Source organism: Pogoniulus pusillus, chromosome 6 (assembly GCF_015220805.1).
Source record: "Pogoniulus pusillus isolate bPogPus1 chromosome 6, bPogPus1.pri, whole genome shotgun sequence".
Classification (NCBI taxonomy): domain Eukaryota; kingdom Metazoa; phylum Chordata; class Aves; order Piciformes; family Lybiidae; genus Pogoniulus; species Pogoniulus pusillus.
Genome location: NC_087269.1, coordinates 43,577,462 through 43,593,945, shown reverse-complemented (window position 1 = coordinate 43,593,945; position 16,484 = coordinate 43,577,462). Strand labels below are relative to the sequence as shown.

Sequence of the window (16,484 nt, the reverse complement as noted above, 5' to 3'; positions counted from 1 at the left end):
AACTTTCATAGATATTGGGCCAGTTGCACAAGTGAATCAAGTTACCCATGACATTGTTTCTCCAATACAACAGTCATCATGAGTGAACTGCACTTGTTACACTTATTGATACCAACTTTCATAGATATTGGGCCAATTGCACAAGTGAATCAAGTTACCCATGCCACTGTTTTTCCAGTGCAACAGTCATCATGAGTGAACTGCACTTGTTACAATTATTGATAGCAACTTTCATAGATATTGGGCCAGTTGCACAACTGAATCACGTTATCCATGCCACTGTTTTTCCAATGCAACAGTCATCATGAGTGAACTGCACTTGTTACAATTATTGATACCAACTTTCATAGATATTGGGCCAATTGCACAACTTAATCATGTTACCCATGCTATTGTTTTTCCAATACAACAGTCATCATGAGTGAACTGCACTTGTTACACTTATTAATACCAACTTTCATAGATACTGGGCCAGTTGCACAAGTGAACCATGTTACCCATGCCACTGTTTTTCCAATGCAACAGTCATCATGAGTGAACTGCAACAAACACCCTTCTAAAAAAAACAATTAAAAAATAATAATATGCAGGATTATCAAGGTTTAAAAATAGGGGAAAAAAAGAGAGTCTTTGAATAAGCCTTCCAAAATGTTTAGTAATAAAGACACATGCTTCTTATTCCCCATGTTCTTTGTGACTCTCTGCTGGAAAACAGGAAACAACTTTGTCTTTTCTGTGAGGGTAAATTTTCAGCCTTCTGCCAAATGGCACTAGGCCTAGCTAAGAATTAAGTTTAGGCTTGTGAAGTGTAAAGTTCTCATCTTGACTGTTTGCAACAAGAATACTTTTAGCAAAGCAAAATGTCAGGACTGAGAATGTCACACACCTTACCTGTTGTACTGAAATAGGCATAAAGGACTAAAACTAACAAAACTCCTCCCTGAAGATGATCTGGTGTCAGCGTCTGCAATGGGAATTAAGACTGAAATTCAGTATTTGGTTCTTAGAGATTAAGAGAAACATTTTTTTTTTCACTTCTGCAATGCAGAGTATTCAAATTATATTTCATCAAGAAAGTCACAATATTCCAGGAAATGGCCCAGCTACACTGGAGGTTCCCAAGAAAACAGATCCAATTTTAATTCTGTAAAGGGAAACTTAAGTCTGCAGATTCAATAGGCAGTGAAGGACAGAAGTACCAACTATTCTCTTTATCATCCTAAACCTTACCCTACATAGCTACATAGGGTACCTACAGCTAAGAACTTCATAGCTAAACATGTGCAAGAGCAGCTTTTATTTCTCTTTCTTCTTCAGCTTTTTCTCATCTCTTGATTCTTGTTCCCTCTTCCAGCTTTTCCTACTAATAGATTTAAGGAATGTCTTAATTTCCTAAATTCATACCATCATAGCTTCTGTTTCTTAAGTAGAGGATTGTTTCCTGTCTCTGAGGTTATCAGTTGCATGGTTCCTGCTACTGCTTTTTTATATCACAATCTGCTTTTAGTCAAACACCAGTTTTGCCTTTGACCTCTTAACAGTTAGCTAAGAAGTCAACCAGAAAACAGAAGACAGAGCAGACTTGCCATAACCAAAACCTACCAACTACTCTGATCAGCTGTTAAAAGCATCTGACCCATATATATTAGAAGGTATACACAGTGAAGTGAAAGAATATCACATAATAACACATTTTCTGGTGCACATCATAAACCAACTCCTCTAAGCCATCCTCTTTCCTCTGTCTTTAGAAATCTTGGCTAATGAGAAATATAATGGTAAGTCTACCTTGAAGTTTATTATTAACCACTTCTCAACTGCTACCAATGGCTTAGCATCCCAAGTCAGAAAACAAGGCTTCTGGAGATTTTAGGTAATCACTTCTATTTTGTTACCTCTCCACCTCTGCAGTACCATAAATTATGTTACTGGGATTATTTTAGTCTTTAGAAGCAAGGGCAACAAAATTATTTCAATGTGTAATTACTTTCAAGACACATACATATATTCCCAGGAAGCTGGCATGGATATTTTACCAGGACTCAAGTGGGAGTCATGCCAATAAATTCAGTAAGCACAGACCAAGTCACCTTTGAAACTAAAATACTCTCTACAAAGACAGAAAAATAGAATACAAAATTCATTTCCAAATTTTGAGCCTAAGCAAAGCTCCAGTTCATAACAATGCAATACTGTAGGCAGTAACATTTTATTTCACTTAGTATTAGACATTCACTTATCCTACCAAACAAAGCAAAACACAAAACAGTCAATTCATCTCTTTTTTTAAGGTTGGATGGTCCTTTGTTTTCAAGAAGTGTGGAAAAGAATACTGCTGGATTTCTGCCAGCTGCATGAGCTTACCACATGTGTAAGTGATAACTTTCTAGTAGTCATAGCATAGTAAGACAGTTGAAGAAACTGGGGGAGGGGGAAGGAAGGCAAACTTGCCTTGACAGGCCAAGTGTGCAGAAATATATAGGCCTGTCTGTATTCTCTGGATTTTTGTGCCAAGCAAATTCTAAGACAGATTTGTGCATTATGAAACTATGCTGAGTTTCCAAGTGATAGCTTAAAAAAAAAATCAAGCTAGAACAGTCATGTAATAATGACCTGGGAATATGCATTTGAGTTAACAGGGCCTTACATCTGAGCACTGGTGAAAACACTTAATTTACAGATATTAAGAGATCAGTATATACAAAATTCTTGGAGGTCTCTTCCAACCTGGTTGATTCTATGATTACCACGATCTGTTAAGAGAACAGATAGCATTTCAGACTGCCTATACATACCTCTTGCCAAAAAAAACTAGCTAAATATTTTTTTTTTTAATACAACAATACTTATGTCAAGGCCAAGTGAGAAAGATAATATTGGTGCATTTTTTTCTATAGGTTCCACATAAATACATATGCCAAATGAAAAAAAAAATGCTGAAGACCAGCTGTCTCAGAACCTTACAGCCCTAGAAATTTTCAGCTGTCAGTGCCTAAGGGTAACTTTTCAGTGCAGCTAGGTTTACAATGAAACAAACAACAGATCCTGTTTCCAGGGTTACAATTATCAGCTAAACAAATAGCATTTTTTAAACTTATCTATTAAACACATCAGTGGCAAAACCACAATTGCTTAAGATAATAATGAACCAAATACAGGTGTGTCTGCGAACAGCCAGTCATTTCTGGAAGAAAGGACATTCAGGAGGTGGAGTAGAAAAGAAGCAGAATGATTGGAGAAGCCCAACACACTCCCAGGAATGCCACTTGGAGCTGAGCAAAGGGGAGCTGCAGTGGGAAGGATTTATTAAGTCTCCTCTCTCCCACCCTTCTTACAAGCATTAATCTCTTTTCATTATTTCTGCAGTATTTTTCCCCTACATGCAGTTTGGCACAATAAATTCTCTCTTGTTTTAATATTAAGTATATTTAAAGTTTAATAAATAGGAGGTGGCTTGTCAGAGACAGAACTCATGCTCATGTTAGCAGAGAGATCAATCAATCTTCTTAAAATTTCAAGCACAGCTTTTTCAGTAACCTCAGTGAGAATAAAACTGAGAGCCTTGAAACACTACTTCCTCTGTGTACAAAAAACTGGTTTGCTCTATTATTTTTTTACAAGACAAAAATTAGCTGGATTACAGAGCTGAAAATCTGATTCAGTTCATTAAGAAAAACAGACTAACTAAGATACTGATCCAGTTCAGATATATTTCCTCCTCCCCCTGACAAATTTAATTTCTCTATCTGGAATCTGTTAGACTACGTCTAAATTGTAGAGGAGTCACTTAGTAAAATATTTTCTTTTGTCCAGAAGATAATTTGCTGAACTCAAACATCAATGGGTCTTGCAAACTAAAATCATGCATTTTTCACACTTTCAAGATTATGAAAAGAAAAAAAAACCTTTACAGAAATAATCTCTGTTGAGATCCATGAAGAAAGTGGCAAAATCTCCTTGCAGAGTTTGGTAAAAGATTCTTAAACCTTCTAGAAATACTCCTTTAAGATGGTAAGATTATTGAGGTCACTTTTATATGATATTTCTTGTGCTAGTTTGAAGCTAGCTAGAATGTTTTGGTGAGAAGAACTAGATCATAGGCTGTGAAAGGAAAACAATGGTGGTGTCTACTCCCCTCAGAGTCTTGCTGAAGAAGAAAGGAAAATATTAGATAACACTCTTGCCATTTTGTGGCACTCTGCCTGGGGCTGCTGGCTGAGCAATATCTCACTCCCTAACCTCACTTTCCATTTGGCCTAACCCACCTTTGCTTCATAACCTCTTGGCTAAACCTCTATTCTTCTTCAGGACTGGGGTAATGTTGAGAGGGGCAGGGGGAAGGTGCAGGGGTGGTTGAGAGCCTCTCCTGGGGACTCAGGTTTCTGGGAGGGCTGTTGTGTTTCTGTATCACCTTTTACTTTGTATATTTCTGTCTATAACTGTATATACTGTAAACATCTACTTGTATATTGTGCTAGCTGTAAACAAATAGCTTCATTTATATTCCCACAGCCGACTGAGACTAGTCTGGGTGATTTCTAAAGTGGGTAGGGGGCGGGGAACACCCAAACCATCACATTTCTCTATATCAATTTTTTCCCTTGGAAATCAAACACAAACCTCACATCAGCACTTAGAGTACAATGCCATTTTAAATTATGCAAAATACATATGCAAGATGTACAATGATGGGTGTGTTGATTTTTTGTCTGCAAAGAGACATCAATACAACCTTTGCAGTAGTTAAGATTAAAGAACAAGAAGAAAACAGCAACCTCCTCTACTTGTTGTATCACTTAACCATTTGCTGTTGGATTTACAATCAGAAGATAATAGAAACATGTTTGGTATTAATAAAATGGTTTAACATAACCACTTTTAAACTCTTCCTCAATTTACTCATATCCATTTAGCTAAAAGACTAATCTAAGGAATTGGTCATCTCTTTTTTTTTTTCTCCAAAGTGGCCCCTGGTTATGAGTGCTCTACAACTGAAATAAAAATGGAAACACTCAGTATCTCCACACAGGCACTAGTGAATTTTTCACAACGTGGCATCTTCTAGACAAACATATCAAATAATTAAAAAAAAAAGTAACATAATTACAATTCTGATCCAAGTTAAACACTGATTTTGGCTTACAAAAATGAATCTGTAAAGTGCAGGTTAACAGGGAAGACTCTCAGAATTTAAGCTGGATACACAACTGAGAGCTATCAAATTTTGTGACTCAATCTTCTGCTTCTTAAAGTTTGCTACACTGTGGCAGCTTGAGCAAATGGTGTGTTCCTCTGCCTTGCCTTTCTTACACTATCAGCACAATAATACCTGTATCTGTGTTTATAACTGCATTGCTTCTTCCATCAAATGACTGAAGTAAACACACAAGTACAAAGCACAAAGACTGCATGAGAGTTTGCAATAGTAATGCCACTAAAAAAAAACAAGCAAAAGGGAAAAAAGAAAAAAACAAACAAGTGTACTGGTAAAATATTTTAAAAGCAGATTGGTCCTTATCAGCAAGTAACAGGTTTAGGCTCTCTTTTCTAGCTGTAGTCAATAGTCAACTGTGCTTTATCTAATGCAAGTACAGGGAAAACTTCACAGAAGTGAAGCAATTAATAGCTGACTTTGAATATGAACAGACTGTATTAGCAAAATTCAGAGGAATTTACACCTAATCCAGATTAACTCATCCAACTCTCATTACCAAATTACTGTATAAGCTTTTGCTTACAAATAGATGCATTGGTTCCTTTAGACTATGAAGCAAAATCAATCAAGAATGGGACTGCAGACTTAATAAAGTCTATTCTGTTAAAAGGTAACATTAAAGTGTGCTTGCTGCAAAATATATTGATTCTTTTAGGAGAAAAGCCTTTCACGCTGCTGAGATTCCATCTTTGTGAACTGAATGATAGTTAATCTGATTCATTTTGTCCTATTCTGGGCTTCCTATCTGTTTTCATCCTTATGCTCAGTATTGCTGGAATGACAACAGCTGTGAATGGGCATGTCACTACTAGCACATTCCTCAGAGGACTTGCACATGGGGTCTAATAGCAGCCTAAATAAGTCTGCTCCTATTCCGCAACAAGAACAATGACAACTTCATAAATCTTCTGTCGATATTTAGCATCTTTTCAGTAACATTTTCCATCATCTGCCTCTGAATTGCATCTTCTTCATTCCACAAAGAAATATTCAAAGGGAACCTAAGCTGCATCTGAAATGGTATTAGGTAATTGCAGGTTTTTTAAATATATGACTTGGTATTTTATGTAGAGGTTAAACTGTATTAACACTTCTGCAATCATATCACACACAGTAACAATAAAACAGTACCTTTTCTTCTGTTCCACACTTTAGCTTGCTATACTCCAAAGAAGGCTGAATTTCAGAAGGCAAAGGTGATTTTAAGATGTCTTAATTTTCCTCCAGGCTTAGACACCACAGAAGTCGTCATCTTTGTTGCAGACTCCATTTCCAAGTGACCTGCAGGCTGCTTTGCAACTCAAGAAAGCACTGAGACAAGAACTGTTTACTCTCTAGTCACATATCCAACATAAGAATTCCCATAACACTGTATAATGCACCAGGCTTATGCATACCAAATTCTGAAGCAAATGGGAATTCCTGTAACATGTGAAGAACTCATGTTCAGCACACAATAGACCAACAAAGGAACAGGTAAATTGGAATCTACCATTTTATTTTAACTCTTGTTAAGCAGTTTTCTGATAAAAGTGTCCATCCAAAAATTTCTCTAGAAAGAAAAATGGGGAATATGAGCTGCCACAGTTAAAAATAAGATCAGAAGTTGTAGTTTTCATGGGCGATAACTGACAGAACCACCAGTGCGTTTATTTAGGATGCACTCTAGTGGACAAAATCAAAGATACAAATGCCATGAAAAGATTGAAAATTAAAGGCACATGTTAGGAGTAGTAATTAGAATTATTTACTAGCATGTTGTAGAACACTGTCCCTTAACTTTAACACACTACCTAATTAGGTGTGATGGCTGTATGAAGACTGACATTTTCCTAGTCAACATGACTGGACATAAAATGTAAAAGTTACTTAGCAGTTTGTGAAAATTTTAATCTAAATAGTAAGATTCAGTTATACCAACTGGCTCAAAAGAGAACCTCCACATATTTAGACAGTTATATGATCCTTTTGGTACAAGAAGCACAGAAAGGTGTAATTAGGACAGTAGTATCTTAAAATATAGCTTTAAAATAACGCTATTTTAACTGTTACTAATCACTAGAACGATAAATTGTGAAGATATTGGTCTACTGGATATCAACTCTGAGGGCATATTCATTCCACATAAAAGTTTCTTGACTCCATAGAAATTGAAAGCCTATTCCAATGCAGAATAAATCTAAATAGATAAGACTCATCACCTAGTTACAAAAGTAGTTTACTTTTTCATTACTTTAAATGTTACACAAACATTTCAAAGTATTTATACCTGGAAAGTGATATTTTTCTCTTTTGATTTTAATGATGTTCATGTAACACATGCCAATTGAACATACTAAAACTTGTATGGCAGTAAAAGGGGAAACAGGATGTTCTAAAGAAGCATACTTTATTATTTTAAGGAGAAAAAGTATGTCTTATCATACCCTAAAGCAGTAGTGTTTACCTTTTTAAAAAGATATGGTATTATGCCTCATATGAGCTACATGAACAGAACAAGTTAGAGTAGAAAAATATTTACTGCATCATTGACCTTTCCCTGTTCAGTATATAGATATCTCTAACAATTTTAATCAGCACAGAGAGAGTGGTTTGACATTGGAATTGGCTGTCCAGGGAGGTGGTGGAGTCACCATCCCTGGAGGTGTTGAAGAAAAGCCTGGCTGAGGCACTTAGTGCCATGGTCTAGTTGATTGGATAGGGCTGGGTGCTAGGCTGGACTGGATGATCTTGGAGGTCTCTTCCAATCTGGTTGATTCTATGATTTTGCCACCTTGGGAAAAAGTGAAACTGTAACAAAAATCTCCTTCATCCCAAAACTGGAAGAAGTAAATGTACTAACCACACACTGACTCTGTAATGAAGACTATTTTCTTCATACAATACTGGCAATAACTTCATGGTAATTGTTCAACTAACTTGTACTAGCAGAACATTTTGAGATGCAAAGGCATGTATTGGCCATGAAGCTTAAGATTTCTTAATGCTGGTGTCTTTTTCATTTATAATGAGCAGGCACAGAACGTTCTTGACAACCTAAAGATATCATTGATTACAGAAATTTGGGGTTATTATGAAAATGAATGCAATCTTTAAGGATTACAAAACTTATTTTTATAGATAAATATTAATCAAATGAAATATTTTCCCAATATTGTTAAAGTGAAGCTTTGAGAACCATTAACAGTATTTAAAGTCAACACACTGTTGAGATACTGGAACATGTCCAGAGAAGGGTGACAAAGCTGGTGAGGGGCTTGGAGCACAAGCACTATGAGGAGAGGCTAAAGGAGCTGGAATTGTTTAGCCTGGAGAAGAGGAGGCTCAGAGGTGACCTCATTGCTGTCTACAACTACCTGAAGGGAGGCTGTAGCGAGGTGGGGGTTGGTCTCTTCTGCCAGGCAACCAGCCACAAGGGGACACAGCCTCAAGTTGTGCTGGAGGAGGTATAGGCTGGATGTTAGGAGGAAGTTCTTGCCAGAGAGAGTGTTTTGTCATTGGAATGCGGTGCCCAGGGAGGTGGTGGAGTCGCTGTCCCTGCATGTGTTCAAAAAAAGACTTAGTGCCGTGGGTCTAGCTGAAGGGATAGGGCTGGATGATAGGTTAGACTGGATTATGTTTCAGATGTAATTTATTGATTTGCAAATTCGAGATAAATGCAGGAAAGTTTTTAAGACTTGACTAATCAAAACTGCAATGTAGACACTTGCAGTTTGCCTCATATCACATTATAACCAGACAAGGCTATCATAAAGCCTAGGGGAAACACCTAGTGTTATAAAAACCATCTCATCATTTGGAAAACAGACAAGATTTTTTAACACATCTCTCTACTATGTGCTGCTTTGAAGATAATTGGAATATTTCACTGAGAGAAATGAAACCCTCAGCTGTGAGAAGAAAGAGAAAAAAATCCAACAGTGCCCTATATCCCTCATTTTCCTGCTGAGAAGCACAACTAGCCAAAATATAGATGAGATACTGCTCACACACTCAGTTCTGTCCCTTCTTTCTGGCAGTTTGGTCTCTGTGGTTGCTGCTGCTTTAACTTGTTAATCCAACCTAACCCTTTTTCCTCTAACCTCCTTGGTTTTTTTGACCTCTCACCTCAGATCTCTCCAGATTTATCATGTGAGATACATGGGGACTGGTCTAGTTATTTCTGAAGGGAGGGAAAGAGGGAGGGGGTTTGGATCAGGAGCCATCCTGGCACTCTGATTGTTCTGGGAGGGGTATTGTGTTTCTGTATTAAGCTGTATACAACTGTAAACATTATGTGTGTATATATATATGCTTGTAAATTGTGCTAAGCTGTAAATATAGCTTCATTCCTTAACTTCCATCCCACTGAGTGCAGTTAGGGTGATTTTCTTAAGCAGGGTGAGGAGGGGGCAAGTAACTCCCAAACCATAACATACTGACTGACATAGAGTTCAATTTATTTCCTCCAGGTAAGATGGAAAATCTTCTGATTTGAGCTTTACATCTAGTCTGATACACAGAACCCTCTCTCCATCTTTCGATCTTCAGAGCATTCCCTTCTCCTCTCAGTTAGAAGCCATCCAAATTCTTGGAAAATCCTTTCTCAATAATCTTTGCTTCCTTTAATACTGATTCAAAACTATAATATTGTATCCTCTACTCCAAAACAACCATAGAAATCATTTAGGTTGCAAAAGACCTTTAAAATCATGGAGTTCACCCATTAACTTACCACTGCCAAGTCCACCACTAAACCATGTCCCTCAGTATCACATCTAGGCATCTTTTAAATACCTCTGAAGACTGTGACTCCACCACTTCCCTGGTGGAGGGGAATCTTGTGACATCAATTATACCTTAATTACCATGGCTACACTTCAAGAAACAGTGGGCAATAAGGAGAAAACACAGTAACTGCTTTCATTTCAATCACAGTTTCCTGCCTCCTTGTAAGCTGTGCTAGCAGCTACAATGGTTTAAGAATAAAACCAATTCACACCGCATACCAGAATTAAGACTTTATACAACAACCCACAAAGCACAGAAACCGAAACAATTGGTATGTAAATCAGTGGTATACATAAAACACAAATTAGGATGTGAAATTTCTGGATGAGCAAGTAATGAGTAGAAAATATATTTACTGCTTTCAGATGAGTTGGGAACTTTCCTGTTCTGCTTCTACCATGGGAGCTGTTATAGTCTAAAAAACAAACAGACAAAGCAAACAACCAAACAAAAAATAGAATCAGTCACTACCATTAACTGAACTTTGTAGGTATTTATCAATGTAATTATGAATGCTTCTGTTCAGTGAAATATGTTTATCATTAGACTTTTATTACAAAATCCAGCAAGTCTGAATGAGGTAGCAGGGAAGAAGCATGTAAGTTTACTACTTATTTTTACATATGGTTTTGCAGTTCACTTATTTAAGAACATGTAAAATATGCCTGAAGCTTCAAGAATACTTTTTAATATGTAACTCTCAGAAAAGCATAAAAATCCAGGCTACACAAGATTTTGAGAATTCATATGACTTACCTTAGTGAGAAAAACACTTGTAAAAACCTGATCCTAAAAAGTTCTGTATGTTCATAGATATATTTAGAGAACACTTACAAAACAGGCTATTACTAAAGTAACCTTAAGCATAAAGCATATTAGTATCAGAATAGAAATTTTGAGCTAGGCTTGCACTACTGATTTAGTACAAGTTGTTTGTGACTCTTTGTTCATGTGGGAAAGGAAGGATGCCTCCTCTTACCATTTCCTCTCACCATTTCCATTGGTAACATCTGTATATGAAATGGCTTTTTAAAATCTCAATGATTTAGCCAACATCATACAGTGTTTTAGAACAGCTTAACTTGTACCAGAGAACAGGCTACAGACAGTTTACAAGTTGTGACTAAAAATCCCTTAAAACTATGGCAGAAAACCAGCACAGACTTAGCTACAACAATTCTAACAGGCAGCACAGAAAAGCAAATCTGGAAGAATCAACCATTCATAATCTCCCTGTTCTTTCCAAATTCTTACCTCATACTCTCCATTCTCATCTAGCTCCTCAACTGTGGTTAGTTTAGGTGTTACAGGTCTCTCTGTAAGTTCAGCTACTACCTTTTCATTTTCCTATGGAATGAAAACCATTTTTCAGTTAAAAGCATTCCAGATATGTTAAAATGACATTATGTGTTAATATAAAGAGAGTACTTTAGATATGCATTATAGAAATGTGTTAGTATGTAAATATGGTCTTTATATGCTTGTTAACAGTAGTTTTATCAGTTTTATTAAGTAATAGGTATTTTGAATTAAGCTTTGTTTCATCTGTCACTTTCATATTGCCATCTTTTTATAATTGTCTGAATTTTAACAGAACAATCTAAAAAAAACTATCTCTAAAATATGATGCACTCCACATAAATTTAAGAGATACTCACATTTAAAAGCTTTATTGAGATAAACCTGCCAATTATCAGTGTATGAAACAGCATTAAAAGACCATACACTTACACGTGCTCTCTTCTGTTAGCATAAGTTCCTGTGCACCAGGAAAGTCTCATAATCAAGAGACATCCCAATTCCAAACCACAGCTCCTTTTCCAGGTACAGCAAATGAGCTTTACACTGGCACACTGTATGAGATTGCTGTCTAGACACTTAAATTAGACATGCTTAAGTTACAATACTTCCTCCTAAGTAAGATCAAGGAATGCGAAAGCATCTATTAAGGTGGTGATCCTACACTAAATTTTGCAATATATTTATGCTCTGTTCTGAATAAACAGACAAAAAAAAAAAATGTATAAAAGCCAGACTTGAAACAAGGTATTAGACATTCCTCTCTCGTTTGCACTTCTTTTCAAATTGTATGTTAAACACCCATGGGCTTCTGCCTTTTGTTTCATATTAGTGTCTGCATCTGGAAAAGGCAGCTGATTAACAGTAGTTCCAAACCACTGATAAAGCTTTAGCTTAAACCTCTTGATCTTTCTGCTGCAGCAGCCTTTCATCATCTTCATTTTGCAGTTCCAACTCCTCATGTTCTTGTTCCAACTGACCCTGCAGACAATTTTGAAAAGGACAAATTAGAAGGAAAACACACTCCACATTCATCTTCCCTGTCCCATTGCTCACAGTATCTATCACAATTGAAAACCTACATTAAAAAAAAACAACAACAAAGCATCAAACATAACTGCAAGAATATAAATCCCTTCCAGTATCACCTGGCTCAACATTTTCATAGGTTTTAGGCTCCCATGACAGGAGGGGTTTACTACCAAGAAAAAAAAGACAACTGAGATAGTGTATTGTCTCATTCCACATGCTGTCAACTAGTCTATATTCCTTATCTTCTACACTTTGGATTAAGACCTTGATACTTTATATAGAATCTAGCACAAACAGATACACCCATATAGAATCAAATTCACAGAGAAGATTGGTATGAAATGTTATTAGCATTTATCATCCCCATCAGCAACCTTCAATATTCCCAGAAATATGTAATACAAAGTGTCTATTCTTTGCAAGCCTCGGTCCTATTGCATCAAAACTTCAGAAGCTGCATAATCAAAATGTTCATGTTCACACCACTAAGGCTTAGAGAACACTGTTTACTGTAGCATTTTGTGAGCAGTTATATCCTAGTTTTGGTTGGGATAGAGTTGAATTTGTTTTTTTAGTAGCTGGTATGGACCTATGTTTACAATCTGTGCTGGAAAAATGTTGGCAACACAGGGATGTTTTCATGACTGTTGAGCAGTGCTTACACAGAGTGAAGGCTCTTTCTGCTTCTCACACCACCCCATTTGAAGCACACAAAAAGTTAAGAGGTACATGGCTGGGACAGCTAACTCCAGCTGACCAAAGGGATAACTTGCATCATGTGACATGCTCAGCATATGAAGCTAGGGGGAAGAAGAAAGAAGGGTGAGGAAGCTCAGAGTGAGGTCATTTCTCTTCTCACGTCCATGGTTACTCATGTCTTCTCATGTGTAACCATTGCACATGATGGAGACCTGTTTTCCTGGAGATGAATGGAACAACTGCTGGCTGATGTGAAGTAGTGAATTAATTCCTTGATTTGCTTTGCTTGTGAACACAGCTTTTGCTTTACCCATTAATCTGTCATTACCTCAACCCACCAGTTTTTTCACTTTTATCTTTCTGATTCTCTTCCCCACCCCATCAGAGAGGAATGAGCAAGCAGCTGTGCAGAGCTTAGCTGCTGGCTGGGGTTAAGTCACAAAATTATACTAGAAGTATGGTCATACTGAAGCAACTAATTCTCACATTCTTTTTTGGTACATAAAAGCAAAGCATGCCTGAATACAGGACTATAGCCCAATCAGTTTCAGGATTCTACAACTACGTATACCTTCTCATTACCTTTTTTTACATTACTGATATTATATTGATAATACTGATATTACTCGTGACAGTGATCTGTTATCACTACTAGGCCTCCTAAAAAGCTTGTCAAAATGTGTTCCAGGGAATTTCCTGCTTTATTTGCTCATAGTTAACTACAGAAGCTAGCCTGCTTAAGTTAGTTCTCACATAAATCTTAAATTGCTTGCTTTTTAAACTCAGGCTCTTTCATTTTTTAATAAGATTTTCCCATATAGTAAGTTTTTCTCACCATATGCTAATTATTTCAGTTATTATTTAGGAAATTAAGATTTAAGTACTTAAAGTGCAGAAGTATATGGAAATATATCAGAAGTATACAGGCAGCTACAACATGCCACAGTATTATATATTAATTACCTATTATTAAGTATCATTAAGTATTATTAACCTGATGTTGTTCTTCAAGTTTCTGATAGATCAATAAGGCTTCTTTATTTTTTCTTAACTTCTCAAGTTCCAGCAGGGCTGCCTCCCGTTCCTGTTCCAGTTCAGCCCTCTCCAACATTCTCTATTTCAGAGGTAACACAGAATCAATTAAAAAAAGTGCAACAGTGTCAATTACATTGTCATGATTTTTTTCTGCCCAAAAAGGAGTTCACCTTTTTTTCTTCATCTAAGTTTCTTCTGTAATTGTAAATCCAGTGTGCCAAATATTCTATTGGATCTGCTGGCCGATGCTCTACAACCTCTGCCAGTCCCTTTTTCAGGCAACTTCCCAGGCATCTCTTCAGATACTGAGACTCCATTCACATCTACTAACAAGAAGCAAGATTAGCATCCATGTCAGAACTAGATTGCCTTAGATGCCAAATACTGAATATTACATCATTCATTTTATTAACCTAGAAATTAATACAAGATAGCTATAGAAGATAGTTATTTAAATATTGGTTTAGTTGTTTACAAGCTCTGCAGACCAAACAATATGCTTAAAATCTCCTATACCCTATAACTGAGAAACTGCTTGGAAACACACTGGTAATTCTAGGTCAGCAGGATAGAAAACAAACCCCTTCTATACAGATATCTGAAGAACAGCAAAGTACTTCTGTAAATGACTAAGAACAGATTTTAGTTTGAACTAATAAAGCTATCTTTATGGTATATATGCAAGGCAAGGGCCTGAAGCAACCATGCTACATAGTTAGGAAACCTATAAATCTCTGCACACACGAAGCAAATACGTTAACACATCTGACACCGGACGTCTGCAATGCTAACACACCCTTCGTTTTGCTGTTAACGGAACTTAATGGATCTTGCGGGGCCATGTCCCGGCGGAGGCAGCGGATCCTTCGCAAGGAATGGTGCCCGTTGGGCGCCAGGTGCCCTCCTGAGGCTATGCATCTTAGCACCTCACAGCTCGCCGGCGCCGAAGAGATGTAAAACAAGTCAAACTCTTCGCGCTTACACAGGGTTCAGAGAGGGCAGACCCTACTCTGGGCCCTGATGGCACTGGTAGCCCTTACTTGTGCTGACCAGTTTCACCTGAAGCATCCACCCTCGGCCGCTGTTCCCGGGCTCCATTTAAGCGCAGGTTGGGGCCTGCTTACTCTTTCTCTAAGCTACGCGCTGGGCGAGTTCGTCCCTCAGTTGTGGCTTTGTAGAGCAGTTCGGAAGGCGGGCCGGCCGGCCCCACCTTGCTCTGCCCGGTGCCCCACGGACTGCCGCTACAGCTCGGCGCTGCCGCACCCTTATCTCTAGTGCTGCGCGCCTGCGCTATCGCCCCCCTGACCTCTCCCCACTTCGACTTTCCTCAGAGAGTAGGCCTGCTCCTGCTGCTCGCCGGCTCCCGGAGCCCCAAGCTCAGCCAAGGGACAGCAGTCCGCACACACCCCCTGCTCGCACTTACCTACCTCCGTCCCAATGGGTGCTGGGCACCTCTCCACGCACTCCAATGCCGTAGAGCCCACCACGGCGCTAAGAGGCTGCGGCGAGGCCCGTACCGCCGGGAACGCGATGGGTTGCTACGCAACACCGCCCGGCAGCGCACGGCGCGGCAGGTAACGCCCAAGGCAGCCTCCGGCAGCCGCGTCCCTCGCAGAAGCCACGGATGGTGCATCACCGGCGAGATGAAGCGTCCGCCAGCGCTCCTTGCAGTTGCAGTGAGGGTCTCCCGGAGGACAAACTCATGTGAAAGGCATTTAATGCCAGGTCTCAGTGAAGAGTTTGCGCTCGTAACGGAAAGGATGTCCACGGGGAAGTATCTTCAGTCAGTCCTGAGCACAATCGGCTGGCAGTACACAGGCGCTTCCTGGTTGATGCGGAGTCTGCATCGGTCTCTCTCTGCATAAATATATTGGTATATGTGTGTATATATATATATGCACACGGAAAGGCTAGATAGCAATTTCGGGAAGAAAATATTCTTGGAAGCTTCGTGTAGGGAACCTGAAGTAATGCTCAGTAAGCGTTCTGTAGTCGAGCAGAGGGTGTGTTTTTAAATCCAGCGGAATACATGCTGAAGTTAGGCTTCCAGGATGGAAGAAAAGTCATCTTTCCGCTTCACTGATAAACTTACTGGCTGACATTAACCTCAAATCTGACCAGCTGCTTGCTTCACTGGAAACTTCTAATCAGCTATTGATAACCCCTGGGAATAACTGCAGCTGAAGTGACTGATTCAGCGACTTTAATGACTGTGAAACTTAATTGCATTGTCTTTGTCTTTTCCCAGCAGAAATGATAGGCCGTAGGACGAACTCTTCCAGAACGAAAGGCTGCATAGGAGTAATGAAGCATATACCTGATAAAACTGACCTTTGAAGAGGCAAGAAGCTGGCTCCGGTGTTCGGCAGGGAGCGCAGAGGAGATGGAAAGCACACACCGGGGCCGGTATTACTGTTCCGGCCGGAGGATGTCG

The 16,484-nt window shown here is 38.6% G+C and overlaps 2 protein-coding genes across 8 annotated transcripts in view; both read right to left on the bottom strand.

Moving 5' to 3' along the window:
- MAT1A (methionine adenosyltransferase 1A) overlaps positions 1–9,541 on the bottom strand; it is a 37,691-nt gene extending 28,150 nt beyond the window's left edge. Inside the window, exons 1-2 of one of the 2 annotated variants that reach the window (XM_064145403.1) lie at positions 6,347–9,541; positions 892–964 (exon numbers count right to left, since the gene is read on the bottom strand). The gene's annotated coding sequence lies outside the window, so the exon portion shown is untranslated. The remainder of the gene's footprint in view (positions 1–891; positions 965–6,346) is intronic. The other variant, XM_064145404.1, reaches the window with a different exon arrangement.
- Positions 9,542–10,200: 659 nt separating this feature from the next.
- DYDC1 (DPY30 domain containing 1) lies at positions 10,201–16,482 on the bottom strand. 6 transcript variants are annotated; one of them, XM_064145412.1, is made up of 6 exons: positions 16,382–16,482; positions 14,221–14,373; positions 14,010–14,129; positions 12,185–12,265; positions 11,240–11,332; positions 10,201–10,400 (listed from the first exon to the last, which is right to left on the bottom strand). In XM_064145412.1, the coding sequence occupies exons 2-6, from the start codon at positions 14,365–14,367 to the stop codon at positions 10,347–10,349; spliced, it is 495 nt and encodes a 164-aa protein (XP_064001482.1). In that variant the 5' UTR covers positions 14,368–14,373; positions 16,382–16,482; the 3' UTR covers positions 10,201–10,346. The 6 variants fall into 6 exon arrangements, with proteins under 6 accessions (XP_064001482.1, XP_064001479.1, XP_064001477.1 ...); XM_064145409.1 differs by lacking the exon at positions 16,382–16,482 and adding an exon at positions 15,474–16,136 and having other exon boundaries at positions 14,221–14,376; XM_064145407.1 differs by lacking the exon at positions 16,382–16,482 and adding an exon at positions 15,474–16,136.
- Between the last annotated feature and the right edge of the window lie 2 nt (positions 16,483–16,484).